Source organism: Lissotriton vulgaris, chromosome 3_1 (genome assembly GCF_964263255.1).
Source record: "Lissotriton vulgaris chromosome 3_1, aLisVul1.2, whole genome shotgun sequence".
Classification (NCBI taxonomy): domain Eukaryota; kingdom Metazoa; phylum Chordata; class Amphibia; order Caudata; family Salamandridae; genus Lissotriton; species Lissotriton vulgaris.
This window is the reverse complement of record NC_141689.1, coordinates 1,241,856,806-1,241,872,469: the sequence shown is the minus strand read 5'-3', so window position 1 is coordinate 1,241,872,469 and position 15,664 is coordinate 1,241,856,806. Positions and strand designations below refer to the sequence as shown.

At 46.5% G+C, this 15,664-nt stretch overlaps 1 protein-coding gene across 1 annotated transcript in view; it reads left to right on the top strand.

The window, feature by feature from the left end:
• Positions 1 to 15,664, top strand: part of LOC147727726 (alpha-2-macroglobulin-like) — a 1,118,600-nt gene that overhangs the window by 1,017,306 nt on the left and 85,630 nt on the right. Inside the window, exon 33 of the mRNA XM_086961723.1 lies at positions 10,648 to 10,738. Within this exon, the coding sequence (XP_086817849.1) occupies positions 10,648 to 10,738 (91 nt within the window). The remainder of the gene's footprint in view (positions 1 to 10,647; positions 10,739 to 15,664) is intronic.

The window sequence follows — 15,664 nt, the reverse complement described above, 5'->3', positions numbered from 1 at the left end:
GGTCTCTTTTACAAAAAGAGGTGGATATGCTACAAAAAGAGATGAGGCCTAGGCCTTTTTTTCTCTTTTGTATCTACTGCTATGTTATTTTGGTTACTGAGACTCCCATTCCGATGACGGGGAATGATACAAGCTATGGGAATCTATGAAAGTTACCAATACTGTATGTATGTATGTATGTATTGGCATTTATATAGCGCACTACTTACCCGTAGGGTCCCAAGGCGCTTCGACCGCTGCGAAACCCTTCCTGGCTTCCCTGAGAGATGGTCCCTTAATGGGTATCTCCAGGGTGAGACCAGGCATCCCCGGCGGTCTGGTGGGGACGTTAGTGAAGATGAGGCAAGCTAATGCCCAGAGTTGCCGAGTGTGATCGCTGATCAGAGTGGGCACCGAGGCGAGAGAATTATCGAGTCCGCTGACCCTGGTCCAGAAACCTGCCGCGCCGGGAATCGAACCCTTGTCCCGGGCCGTCCTCTGCTCTCGGGTCTGCCGCCTCTAACCAGTGAGCCACACTACTTCACAATACTGGAGAACCAAAGTTACAGGTACGTAACTTGTTTTCTTTCCTACTATTGCTGTGGTCATTATCTATTCTCCCCCACACATATTAATTTACTTTTCTCCTCACATACCCCCAACTCTCTCCTACGTTATTCTGCCCCTTGACTCTCACGTTCAGAAAGCATGAGCACCATTTTAAGGAGAGTCTAAACTAAATAAAACATTAATTAAATGATGTATTGTGTTCTGCCCATGAAACTACAACCAGAACATTAAAACAAATAAATAAATAATTATGGTTCCATTAGAGGAGCACGTTACAATGTTGATGGTAGCAACACAAACAGCCAAGATGATTAATTTTTCTGTTATATATGATAATAAAATAGGCGCAAAGCTCATGTTCATTGACTAAAATGTCATGTGTACGCCAGTAATAGAAGTAGTTATGGCCATAAATCAGTAGCCCTCAACATGAAGAATGCAAAGTTAGTTGACTGCTGCTTCTTTCTCTGAAGTATTTACTTATCTGACCTTAGTGTCAAAACTAAATGGGGGTATCTGCTACTCACTAAAATCATATCTTCCTCTGTCATACTAAACATGTGGGACCAATTCACAAATCCATTTAGGAGTATGTGAAATAGTACTCCTGTTCTATTATTTTATTTACTCATATGCCTTTTTGAACTGGTCCAAAAAACATGTAAAATGGGATTCAAATATTTATGGAATATTCATATACAATTAGTACAAGTAGAAAGGACTTGTTTCACTTTTTCTAATGTGGAGCTTGACGTTTAGGGTCAGATTCACAGAGGTTTGTAAGAATCTGTAATAGAGTACTCCTGTACTACTTCTTCCTGTAGTATGAGAATAACAAGGGCCCCCTGATTGAGAAATAATATAATTCCTAGTACAGGGAAAAAACTGTTTATATATAACAATCCTAGGCAATCATAACAACAACTTATGAATAAAGAATGCGAAAAAGGAGGACATGCAAAAACACACTATTAAAAACCTTATTTTGTATTTTAGTACATATTCATATTACAATCATAAATCATAAATCATACACATTAGTAACACTTATTAATAATTATACAGTTAAATTAAAACCATTGTTGTACTAGACAACAAGTATACAGAGAATCGACTTGAAAACATTTAATTAAAAGAGTGGCAGTTAATACAATCGACGCGCGTTTCGGCGTTAGGAAAACGCCTTCTTCAGGAGCCACAAACAATTCTGAAATGCATAATAAAAATAGAAAACAAATCAAACTTCATCATATCAATTTATATAAAATCAATTGCATACCGAAATTACTTCATAAAATTCATTCAGTTTACATGTATAATAACTACAGACCACCTTTAAACGCCAACCTTACCCTATACTTGTACAAGTAATAAATGTCCAATAAACAATTGACACAACATTAGATAAAATACAATATTAGAGCAGTCGCATTCCCAGTTAATGTAATAGGAGACAAGAAAATTATTACGTATGCAGGTAAACATAGACTTACTTAAAAAGTGAAAATTCGCAGATTAATGCTGCACGTTCTAACAATGTAGAGGAGAGACCATGTTTGTGGCTCCTGAAATAGGCGTTTTCCTAACGCCGAAACGCGCGTCGATTGTATTAATTGCCACAAAATACAAAATAAGGTTTTTAATAGTGTGTTTTTGCATGTCCTCCTTTTTCGCAACCTTTATTCCTAAATTGTTGTTATGATTGCCTAGGATTGTTATATACAAACTACTTCTTCCTGTACTCATGCATAGTTTTGTTAATCAGGTCCAAAGTAATGACAGACAAAAAAGCACAGTATCTAAAAAGTTTTTTTTCAAATTTTCCTTTGTATAATTGATTTACAATTAAGCTCATCAAATGTAGCAGTTGTTACATAGCTTAAATACATTTTCCTTGCACTAACCATTAAGTGTGTATTGGTTTACTTTCCCCATGTAACCCCTTAAAGAAAGCATGCCATAAAAAAGAAAGCAACCATAGAACTATTAAAGCTGTGGGGCCTAAAATGATGTCGGGAGGACTTGCGTCTGCCTGACACTGTCTCGGAAACGGGACCGACCTCCGGTCAGCGGTCCCGACTGTCTGATTAGGATCGCATTCCGACATTTCCCTGTGAGAACATGTGGTAGGGCTGTAAACCAGCCGTACTACATGCTCCCATAGGGAAATGGGAGGTGATGTTAATCCCTGCACACATGGCAGGCACCTCAAAGGTGCCTGCCACAGGGTGAAGGGATTAACAGGGGGTACCATAGGTGCCCCTTCGCCCACCAACCAGAGGCCGCAGAGGCCCCCATACTCGCTCTTTAACAGGCTTTTCATGTTGGAAAGCCTGGCATGGAAAGCCTGCCGGAGACCAAGTATCGTAATCCCAAGGGTAGAAAGGCTGCCCTTTGGGATTACAGGCCGCCCTCCGACTGGCCAATGGGCTCAATGAGCCCGTCGGAAGCCAGCCGGAATGACCGTCTAGTTTCACTTCTGACCGGCTGAATCAAAATCAGCCGCTTGGAATTGAAACCAACGATGTCGGTTGTTAGGCCTCTGACCTGAGGTCGTAATCAGCACCTATGTTTTTTAATATTATGTCATCTTTAGTCCGCAAATTTCGTCATATAACAACTGAACTGTAGCTACAAGTCTTTGAGCTTATCCTTTCGAATTGCAGAATTCCACTTCTTCAGTATACAGCAGATCCTTAAAGGGGGCATCTGATGAAAATAACAGTTCTCTAGTCTTTACACAGCCTTGCATCACTAACAGTCACTTACAATAAGCATTCAAGAACAGTAGTTATGAACCTTTTGACTTCTGTGGACACCTACTTATTATTGGAATCTGAGGACCTGGGTTTAAGCAACTTCGATGATATGAACCTAAAAACGATACACAAAAATACAGACACAAGCATTGATCAAACAAATACTGGCATGGTAAAATATATTATCTATTCACAAACAAATATACAAACAAATACACATTTTCATTTTAATGGAAAATTTGGGGCTTTACTAAATTCAGCTGATGCCATCCATCTTCTGTACTATATTCTCTTTGGTGCATGTGCACTGCTCCCACAAATCAATCTGAGGATAACAGCTTAATCCTCCAATTTAAAATTCCCTCACATTTACTGGATGTTTTAAAATTTCCAATTTTACAATTTGATACTTAATTTCTATACGCCTTCCTAATCCGTTAACATTATTTAATTTTGTTAGCAGTCGTGGACCCCCTGAGTAGACCTCTGGGACTCCTGGATAACAGGTTAAAAGCTGCTGTTCTAGAATGTTCCTCTGTTTGATCATTTCTGCGAGGGCCCTGTAGAGAGCCACCTGGGCTCTCCCATACTTTGTTTCATGCATGCACTCCCCGGGGCGGGTTCGACCCGAGGAGATAAAACAAACGGTGAGAGACCACTTGGGGTCTTACCACCAAACCGTAACGAACTGTGTGGTGTGCCCATCATTGAAGCGGTGAGCAGGCCCTTATCACTCGAGGCCCCGCCGCGCTTCATTGGCGACGAGGCCGGTCGGACCCCGGTGCGCCGCAAAGCTGTGCCTGCTGCTGGGTGCTATATCAGGGGCACCAGAGAAACAGACGGCGCTGTGAAAAGGTCACTGCTCATATACTATGGAGATGCAGAGATCTATGACCTGTTCAAGACATTGCCCAACACAGGGAATGACAACGACTATGAAGCGGCGGTCGCCGCCCTCAACAGGCATTTCGATCCCCAGCTGAACCCTGACTTCGAGCGTTTCAAGTTTGAAAGGCATCACAGTCAGACACGGAGTCAGTGGACATGTTTTATGCGTGACTGCGCAGGCTGGCGAGCTTGTGTGCCTTCACAGACAAAAGAGAGGAAATACGAGGACAAGTCATCCAAGGATGCCTTTCATCACTGCGACGGAATCTGATCCTTCGCCAGCCAGGGATCTCCCTCAATGAGATTCTCATACTGGCCAGGTCCCACAAGCTCTCGGACGCACGGGTGGGTGAAATGGAGGCCGCCCTTCAGAGGACCGCTGCAGCGCCACAGACACCAAGTTACGCTCCCATCAAAGAGGAGAGACTCGAAGCCATACAACGGCGCCCGAGTACATTCCGTCCTGCACCGCGGCTGTCCAAGAGTGGAGTGGGGCGTGAGGCAACTGTGGGGTGGAACACCCATCTACGGCAGTATGTGGAGCAAGGGGGAAGACGTGCTCCCACTGCAGAAAGGTAAATCACTTCACCAAGGTGTGTAGAAGCGGCCTGTCTCTACAGACCTTCCCCAGGCCTCGGGGAATGACACAACGTCTATGCCAGGTATCACTTGATGATGCACAGTCAGAAGATGGCGAATTGACGTGGGGGCGCTGCCTCACACTGGAAGAAGATGACGATGAGATGTTTGTCGTATCCTTCTTCAGCAGGTCGGACAAGCACGGAAGGCCACTGCCGATGTCCTCTGTCCTAGGTGGAGGGTCCAGACAGTACGAACGGCTGTCACCACGAACCTCTCTCGCACCTACAAAGGTCAGAATCTACACCTATGGAGGTACACACCCTCTACTCCTCAGAGGGGTCATCGAGGTTGATGTTACCAGTGATGGACAGGTCACGAGGGCCCGTTTCCACATCACAGAAGGGAGGAAAGGCACCCTTCTCAGTTGCCACATCGCGAAAGACCTCGCCCTGGTTTTCTTTGCTCGTCAAGTCCACGACTCACACGCGGAGGCCATCTTACACAAATTCCTGGCACTGTTCACAGGACTCTGCAACCTAAAAGGAAAGCAGTTCAAGCTCCACATTGACCCCACCGTGAGGCCGATGTCCCTGAGACACCGGAGGGTGCTGTTCAACCTCCGCCCGTAAGTAGAGGCGGAACTAAATAAACTCAAGGACCTCAACATCATTAAGAAGGTGTCCGGGCCCACCCCATGTGTGTACCCATTGGTTGTGGCCCTCAAGCCAAAACATCCTTGTGCCATACGGCTGTGTGTGGACATGAGGCTCCCAAATGTGACAGTTAAAAGGGAATGTCATCTAACCCCCACCATGGATGACATTGTGGCGGACATGAATGGTGCCAAGTGGTTCTCCAAGCTGGACCTGAATGCAGGGTACCATCAACTGGAACTTGAGCCTGAGAGCAGGTACATCACCACGTTCTCAACCCACGTCGGCCTTCGGAGGTACAAAAGACTGAGTTTCAGGGTGTCGTCTGCAGCCTAGGTCTTCCAGAATGCCATCCAGGAAGCACTGTCCGGTCTGCAGGGCATCATAAATCTGAGTGACGACATCCTGGTGTTCTCGAACACCCTGGAGGAACATTACATCCACCTCCATACCACCCTCCAGCGGCTAGAAGACTGCAGATTGACCCTCCACAGGGCCAAGTGCTCCTTTTACCAAGAGTCGGTCAACTTCTTTGGGTACAAGTCCGCAGCTTCTTCGGCATGGCCACCTACTGTGGCAGGTTGATTCTGAACCTGGCCTCGCTGTCAGAGCCACTCCGCACTGTCACCTGCAGTGACCGTCAATGGGAGTGGAACGCAGCTGCCAACACAGCGTTCAACACCATCAAGACAGCCCTCATGGACAAGATGGTAATGGCCTACTTCCACCCAGATCGACGCATGGAATTGGTGGTGGATGCAAACCAGGTAGGTCTCGGAACTGTCCCTCTACAGGAGCATGACCGAGAGACTTGGAGGCCAGTCGCTTACGCCAGTCGGACGCTTTCTGACACTGAGACAAGATACGCCCAGATCGAAAGGGAAGCCCTGGCCATAAAGTGAGCATGTCAGCACTTTCATCTCTATCTGTACGGACAGGAATTCCACGTAGTGACCCGCCACAAGCAACTGCTCCCACTCTACTCAGGATCCTCAAGACTGGCGCCTCCCCGGATCAATAGATGGGCCGTCCAGTTGCAGGCGTACAACTTCAAGGTTGTGCTCAATCCTGGGGCATATAACCCAGCCGACTACCTCTCGCGGCACCTCGAGCCGCCGGTAGATCAAGCCCTGCCTACAGACATAGCATACTCAGAGGCATTTGTGAAGATGGTCTTGTACGAGGCATGTCAAAAAGCAATGACATTGGAGGAGATCGGCCAAGCCACTGCTGCGGAGGAGACGCTCGGCAGGGTGAAGGATGTCCTAATAAACAATGGGTGGACCCACTTCTTGGACGGAACCCAGTCACTCCAGGCAGAAGAGAGACATGCTCGGCAACAGCTCTGGCAAATCCAACATGAACTGAGTGAAGTGGAGCAGGGCATTGTCCTGAGGGGGCACGTCATCATGATTCCCAGGACACATCAGGATCGCATCATCCAGTTAGCACATGTGGGGCACTGAGGGATGGCGAAAACCAAAGCCTGGCTCTGAAACAGAGTCTGGTTCCCAGAGATGGATACCCAAGTGGAAGACATGGTGCCCCAGTGTCACTCATGCACCATGGTCTAAGGTCAGCATCGACTTCGGGAGTTTTTTTGCACCTTTTAAAACTGTTCTGGCAAATGTTTCACCTCAGTCTCAGTTTAACAATCAAACAACAAAGATTAAATGAAAGGAGGCCTGCCAATTTTAGCGAAGGGCATTCGACTGTGCAGCAATGCATGTTGCTGTATTGTAGTAACTTTTATCTATTTCAGCTAGAAACTATTTTTTCTGCAAGCTGCAAGTTATCCCAGATCAGTTGACTGGGGGTGAGTGTTTGATTTGCTCAGACGCTCCGTCCATCACCACCCCCTTTTGTACCGCTTTGTTTGCCATAAGTTGGCAGGGTATGCTCAGACGTGTGTCCCTTGCTCACTTTGCCACTGGATTCAAGCAAACCTGGCTGAAGACGGCTGTAATGCCAGAAACCGGTCCTAGGAAGCTTGTTTCCGGTCCAGGGAAGGCATGGCTTGGCAGTTCGGGCTGGACTGTTCCCATGAGACACAGGGTCAGACTGATTTGCATATGGCCATGTCTGAACTGGGGTGGCAGAGTGGGATAAAGAACGGTGATGGATTAAACCCAGATCTGTTGACTGGGTGTGAGTGTTTGATTGGTTCAGATGCTCCGTCCATCACCACCCCCTTTTGTACCGCTTTGTTCGCCATAAGTTGGCAGGGTACGCTCAGATGTGAGTCCCTTGCTCACTTTGCCACTGGATTCAAGCAAGCCTGGCTGAAAACGGCTGGAATGCCAGAAACCGGTCCTAGGAAGCTTGTTTCCGGTCCAGGGAAGGCATGGCTTGGCAGTTCGGGCTGGACTGTTCCCATGAGGCACAGGGTCAGACTGATTTGCATATGGCCATGTCTGAACTGCGGTGTCAGAGTGGGCTAAAGAACGGTGATGGATTAAACCCAGATCTGTTGACTGAGTGTGAGTGTTTGATTGGTTCAGATGCTCCGTCCATCACCACCCCCTTTTGTATCGCATCATCCAGTTAGCACATGTGGGGCACCGAGGGATGGCGAAAACCAAAGCCTGGCTCTGAAACAAAGTCTGGTTCCCAGAGATGGATACCCAAGTGGAAGACATGGTGCCCCAGTGTCACTCATGCACCATCACAGGCGGAGACCCTGCACCCGCCCCAGTCATCACAGAAGAGCCATGCAAACTCTAATGGTCTTAGGTCAGCATTGACTTCGGGAGTTTTCCTAATGGGCGCCACACGCTGGGGATCGCCGACTCATTCTCCAAGTTCCCAGTGGTGGAGGTGGTGGCATCCACGGGGTTTCTGCACTTCAAGAAGATCCTGAACAAGACATTTGCCCTCCTAGGCCTGCCGGATGAGAACCTATCAGACAATGGACCCCCGTTTCAAAGCCATGAGTTTCAAGAATACATGGAAAATAAGGCGATCCACCACAGTGGCCTCAAGCCAACAGGGAAGTGGAACATTTTATGCGGACCCTTAACCGAGTTCAACGAATCGCAGTGGATCAGGGGAAAGAAGTCAAATCAGTTTCTGGATGCATACGGAAAACACCACACAGCACCACCAAGTGTGCCCCTGCTCACCTGCTTTTCAAAAGTGCCCCTCGAGACAGCATCCCCAGCTGATCCAGCGTGGAAACCTCCTGACAGAGACAATGCTGCCTCACAGGCTAGGAGGACAGTCACCAACCAGAAAGTGAGTGATCCTAAGGAGCAAAAGAGCTACAGCTGAAGGTGAGCAACAGCGTTGTGGTTAAAGACAGACATTCCGGCTGGAAGTTCAGAACGCCGTACAAACCGGAACAATGGACCGTTGTCAGGGTGTAAGGGACCATGATCACGGCAAAAAGAGGACAAAAAGTGGTCACCCGGAATGTTTTAAGAGAGCTTATGGGCTGTCAGCGGAGAGAGATGATCTGGACGGAGCTTAGTATATCACGCCTGTCCGCTCGCCAGAACCTGTGACCTCACCACAGAGGAACCTGCAAACAGAAAGTGGAGAAGTGGCGGCTGCCTCTCAAAGACGCAGCCAAGTTTCAATTATTCAAAATACCCCTCACACCCAGATGGATGCAGTGGCCAGTTCCAACTCCCGGAGGCAGAGGTATGGTCTCCGGCCGAACCCTGCACCTAGTCAGAGACTGAAGGACTTTATGTGCACATCCCTCTAAGCATGCAGACAATGGTGGACGAACACTAAAGAAAAGGAGGGATGTAGAGAACCACCCGAGCTCTCCCATACTTTGTTTCATGTATGCACTCCTCGGGCAGGCTTGACTCGAGGAGATAAAATAAACGGCAAGAGACCGCTCTGGGTCTTCCCACCAAACCGTAAGGAACTGTGTGGTGTGCGTGTGCCCCTCATTTAAGCGCTGCGCAGGCCCTTATCACCCGAGGCCTACCGCGCTACAGGCCCCAATAAACCTGTCTTTATGATACCACGGGAACACCTTAAACCACGAGGTACTATTATTTATTTTCAGCTTGTAAGGTGTTCACTGTGACGAATTTAACTCTCCATTTTGAGGCACACTGAAAAACTCGCAAAAATAAACCCAGTGAAGACAGGTTGATGACTTCTTCTAAGCTACTACATAAATTGATACCAGCCTGCATGGAGATTTGTGGAGGGTTTGTGGGTTATGTAACATTGGTGGATGGCCAACCGAAAATATACAAGGGTTCAGCTTTTATACAGATTTGGATTTCCATTGCTATGTTTTGGTCTGGACTCTTATATTGTATTTGTGCTCAAATAAGGCGTTGTCACTGTTATTTTAATAGAGATTGAAAACATGTGGAAACCTCAAGAGGAGAGGACAGACTTAAAACAATTTACCTTATGATTTAGTCTAGGATGGTGATGGAAGAATATTATAGAACGTCTCCAATATCTAACCAGTTGTACTCAGGGACTTATGAGTCTCACTGAATTCTGGTGGTAATACTGCACCTAGTAAAACTGATGCAGCGGGTGTTGTTTACTGGTTCAGTACAATTGCACCATTCTAAGTTTTGAAAATCAGAATGAGGAATAATTCAGTCACAACATTCATTTTCCACGTTTCGAGGTACACATTTCTGAATATGTGGTTGTTGGCGGCACAGATTCCACCGTTTTTACCTGGCGGGTAACATGCGGGCAAAAACCTGGTGCAGGAATTGTCAGAAGCAACTTGTATTGGGCTAGCTATACCATAAAAGTATGAAAGCAATAGGTGCAGGAATTAATTACATTAATGTCTGTATATCTGTGCTGAAAGCCGTGAGTGTGCTGGCTAAGATTGTGGTGTACTGAGGTTGCATACATATAGCTAACATTCACCATATTGCTTTAACTTTAGTTTGCAATTTCCTTGATCATTATAATTAGCCCAAAGTCCCTTGAAACTGACACATTTACAATAAGTCTCGAGAAAAAATAATCAAATTACCACTAAGGTTCTATGAAATTGAAGAACTTACTTCAAATCTTCCTAACAGATAATGAGAACAAACGATGCATTCTTGGCAGACGTACTTCATTACCAACCCTTTCTCGTCCTGATCTTTACACATTTGGTCGCTTACACTGCTCTTATCAAAGTGATGGTCTTGTTCTTTTCAGGTTATATTTCGAATATGGCTGGAATCTTTAACTTTATCAGTGGCTTCACAACATTTTACTTGTTTCCTTAGTTACGTTGGAAAACGTCCAGTCTCCAACATGGTCGTGGTGGAAGTTAAAATGGTTTCGGGATACATACCCATGAAGTCGTCAGCTAATGGGGTAAGGAACTGAATTAGTGACACATTCAGGGCTCTGGTTTAGGTATCAACCGCAAGGCCCAGGAGGTAGAGGATGCAAAACCACAAACAAATTACTACCTTTTGTACATGGGAAAATATGGAACATACTGCATCCTTCAAAACTACTTCTAACTAGAAACAAGCATTTGCACATTAGCCACATGTTACCTCTGTTCTCCATGGGCGTATTCTATGTAGCCTAAATAATCAAAAGGGTTAACCTCCCATCTCTAATTTTTTTATATACTACCCTGCTTCGACCTGAACCTGTAACATATAATTATCATGAGTGGTAACACTAAAGCACGATTACAAATCGGAGATATCAAAATTACTGGGTCTGGAATCACAGGTCCCAGCGGTAATTGCACCATTTAATTATAGGTCATTTTCCCCAGAATGGAGAGTAATCAACCGCACCTAGAATTACCATGTCCAAAGCTGCATGGTAATCCCGGATTCAGGAGAAAATTCTTCTTCCATTTACCACATATTATTAGCATGTTGTAAGTGTAATGGCAAAGCCACTGTGGAGCGCAGGGTGGGTAAGGTATCAGTGAGGTTATAAATCAGAATATTGGGCCTGAAATGTTTTAAGTTTTCCCTATACTGTGTGATCAGGAGATCTCTATCCCGACAGAGGAGTCTCCCTGTGGTAAAGTATTGGGGAAAATGTAAATAATATATTTGATTTAAAAATGAATATTACATATGTTTTGTATGTTAAAAATTAATGCAAAGTCATATTACATATATATATTTTTGTATTTATATATTTATAAATTAAAGTTACACAGCTGTTGTTGGACTTGGCCCTTTTTGCAGGGTCATCCCTAAACTTTTTGCCTTTCTCCTAGACTTTTTTCTGACATGGTGTTGGTGGTTCTACGACTCTGGTCACTTTAGCACTGCTGTTCAGTGTAAAGTGTTTGTGCTCTCTGTGATAAACATGGTAAGATTGGTCTACACCTGTTTGGCCTATTTAATTTACCTGTCAGACCCTTGTAAAGTGGTATCTCATATACCCAGGGCTGGTGAATTAAATGCTACTGGTAGGCTTGAAGCGCTGATTGTGCCACCCACCAAAGTAACCTTTCAAAACTATCCCAGGCCTCTGCCATTGCAGGTCCTGTGCGCGTAGTGTTACTGCCGCTATGACGTGGCACCTAAAGTGTGTGCCACTTCTGTGACTCCCTGTCTACTGCATGTCAGTCACCCCTAAGGTAGGCCCTAGCTAGACCTATGAGCAAGGTGCATTGTAGGTAAAAGGTAAGTGTGTGGCATGTCCTGGTAGTGACAAACAGCCATTTTGGTTTCTCACTGCTGTGAGGCTGCCCTCCCATAGGAATGCATTGGGGATTCCCTGATAAGTATTTCGGTGGTAATTCCTGTTATGAGAGGAGAAGCGTGGTCAAGTTTGGTATGTTTGAAATAGTAATAATAAATGCTACGCAATGGCGTGCGCAGATTTATTATAACTATTTTTGAAATGCCACTTTTAGAAGTTGATACACAAGAAGCGAGCAACCCAATATACCCTTGAGGGTTCGGGCAAAGGAAGTAGAAGGGTAAAGGTACCTTCAAGGGATTTTATTTACACTATTTGTAACATTTGGTTATAAATGCAATTTTAAGACCCAAATAAATGTTGGTCTATTGTGGAATTAAATAATCCTAGTTATTAACTCCTTCACTGCGGCGGCTTTCCACCGCAGTGCTAAGGGGGCGGGGCGGAAGAGCGCATGCTGGTGACGGTCGTTGCGCTGTGCTTATGACGGAGCGGTTCCGTCATGGCCCCGCCTGCTCAATAGAACGCTCAGCTCAGGCGCGGAATTCGCGCCGCGCATGAGCGGCGGGCGGGCCATGACGGAACTGCTCCGTCATCAGCCCAGCGCCACCGCAGCTGATGACGGAGCGGTTCCGTCATCTGCGCCCAAGGTGTTAATTCAATTTGAAGTAGTCACAATAGGTGATCAAAGTATAAAGAGCAAAGAAAATGGGTGTATGTAGAGAAATTGTATTTAATACGTATTATGAATCAAAATAGGGTGCAAAAAATATATCAACAATGTTGCAAGAAGTACATGTTATAAAAATAAATAAAAACACTCATTGTAACAATTGTATGCGCTTTTCTTCTTTGTTACAATTAGTAAAGTGGATTTGACAAAGAAAAAGCGTAGGCCGACGTTTCGGTCTCTATAAATTGATTGCTGAGACCATCTTCAGGGAAAAACGAAGATATATCGGAAGACCCCTTAGGGTGAGCGTGAAGCAGAATTTGTTTAGTAATGGCTGCTGTCTTCGAAAGATCCCTCACGACGTGGGATTCTTGATTAATATGGATCAGCTTGTCGCATAAGTCCTGGCTGTTCACAGAGAATAGGCACCTTAGATTCAGAAGTAAAATCTCCTTGATTAATATGGATCAGCTAGTCGCATAAGTCCTGGCTGTTCACATAAATTGGGCACCTCAGTGTCGCTAGCGCAAAGTCGTCACGAATATCAGGTGTAGTCAAGGATCTTTACACCTTTCGTTATGGAGAGTATGCAATCATGACCTCTACCAACTCAAGAAGTAGCAAGAGCCTGAATGGGACATCTGCATTTGGAGTGGTGGGAGGAGTAGTCCCCTGACCCTGAATAGGATTGTGCTTGCCCTAGAGAATGCTGGCTCCTCCCCCCTGTGGTGTGTCTGATGGCATGCCCTCACCTGACAAAGGGGAAGAGGAGCCTTGTCAACAAAGTGCTCCAAAACCCCCCAGACCCAGTTCAGACTGGTTTCCCCAGCCCTGTGCCAGGGCACAACAAAGCAAATGGTATTATAAATATTGGGGCTGTGACCCCATGAAAGTGTCAAGCTGTTCCTGTGCTTCCAGGTGACCTGCTGCTGCTGGGCCCAGGAGGAACCACCACGAGGGACTGCCTCCCTGCTGGAGGGCCCTGTGAGCTGGCCTGCCTGGGCCCAGCCTTTGCATAGGCACTTTAGGGGCAAGAGGAGAGGACTGCTCCGGTGGCTTGGCACGCCTTTAGTGCCCAACTTGCCTTTTGAGCCTCTTGGCTCTTAACGTCTCGTGAGGTCTATCTTTGGATTGCTGAGGTGGAGAGGGTGTTCGTGCCCTGCAGCGCTGAGCTGCGGCATCTTCTGAAGGAATCCCGGCATCGGGATTCCCCTGCATTGCGGAAGGCCAAGCGGGAGCCCACCCCGCATTGGTGCTATTTTATTTAGCGGCAGCCGACCCCGCGTTTTTGAAGTGAGGAGCGGGTGCCCACCCTGCATTTGCGTGCTCCTTGACGGGTGCCCACCCCGCTTTTAGTTTTAATTACAGCGGGAGCCCACCCCGCGTTTCAATAAAGAGCAGGTGCCCACCCCGTATTTGAGCTTTCTCTAAAGAGGGTGCCCACCCCGCATGTTGTATTCATCGGCGGAAGCCCACCCCGCACTTTGCCGAGAAGAGAGGCACGGCCAGCCAGGAAGCCAGTCAGGCCGCCTGGTTGTGGGTAGGGCCGCCTGCATGGTCCAGGGACCAATCCGGGCAAACAAAGAGCCGGAAGTCAAGCGAGGCTACCCTGACTGGAGTGGGGCATCCCTCCTCCTCGAGGAGGAAGCCGAGAGTACTGTGGGTGCCAACGGAGAGTGAGACCGGTGACCCAGGGCCGAGCAGTGCTTCGCGGGTGCAGCCAGTGACCCGGGAAGAAAGTGGAGCATCATGCCTGCCCTGCACCGAACAACGGCCCCAGTGGGGAGTCCTGAGAGAGCCCTGGTGAGTGGGGGCTGACACCGCAGAGCAATGGAACAGTGTTAGGCTTCCAAGGCACAGTTGGTGCTTGTTGGAGCCATTCGATATTTAGGAGTCCCAATGAAGGGCTACTCCTAGGGCACAGTAGTGCCAAAGTCTGTTCTTTCTCACAGCTGCAACGTTTGGGCCCCTTGCTATTTTACAGTCCCAGTGGGGCTCACGAGGCACAGTGAGCGCCAGTGCCTGTTTTGTTTCTTCAGTTGCACCGCCATAGTGGGCAGCTGCAATGTTTGGGCACCATGTTATTTTTGAGTCTCAGTGGGGCTCACGAGGCACAGTGAGGGCCAGTGCTTGTTTGTTTCATCATCTGCGCTGCAACAGTTGGGGTCCAGATCAGTTTAGAAGTCCCAGAGTGGAACTAGGGGGCTTTAATTGTCTTCATAAGGAAAGGAGTGAGATACACTCCCCCAGTGCATTTGCACACTTTGGTTTCTGCTGCATGGGCAGCCACAGGGCCAGTAGAAGGCCCTACAACTTAGCGCCCTGACATTTTGGACATAGGGCATCTGAGCCCCAGAGAGAAGGCCAGTTGGCCTGGAGACAGTTTTGTGATTGGTAGGGTGCAAGGCCCTAATGTGATGCCCCTTACACAATGTGTTTATGCTTCTGAGGTTATTGCATGATGTGTTTATGCTGGTGAGGCCTAATGCGTAATATGTTTATGCTAATGAGGTTTGGGCCTAATGTGTTTATGCCTAATGTCATGCTATGATATTTTAGGATGGTGTCTAATGCTAATGTGATAAAGTTGAAGTCATTATGGTACCAGTAGTTACTGGTTGTGTTTTATATTTACTACCTGCATTCTGATGGTTCTGACCGTGGCCTGATTGGCCTAGTCCTGTATATAATCCCATGTGAATATTGCCTAGTGCCAGTTGGCACAGTGTAAATGCGTGATTATGTTTCTAATGTGTTTATGGTAATACAAAGGCTATTTTTTTATATAACTTGTGTGTAGTTTCTTTTGTGGTATGCTGTGTGTGTGTGTGTTGATTAAACAAAAAATGGTTCTGTCGGGTAGAAAGTACGTTAGTTAGTTAAAATTGCTCAAAATGCAATAATAACAACCTGGCACAACCTCTAGAACACGCCTGTTTAATTGA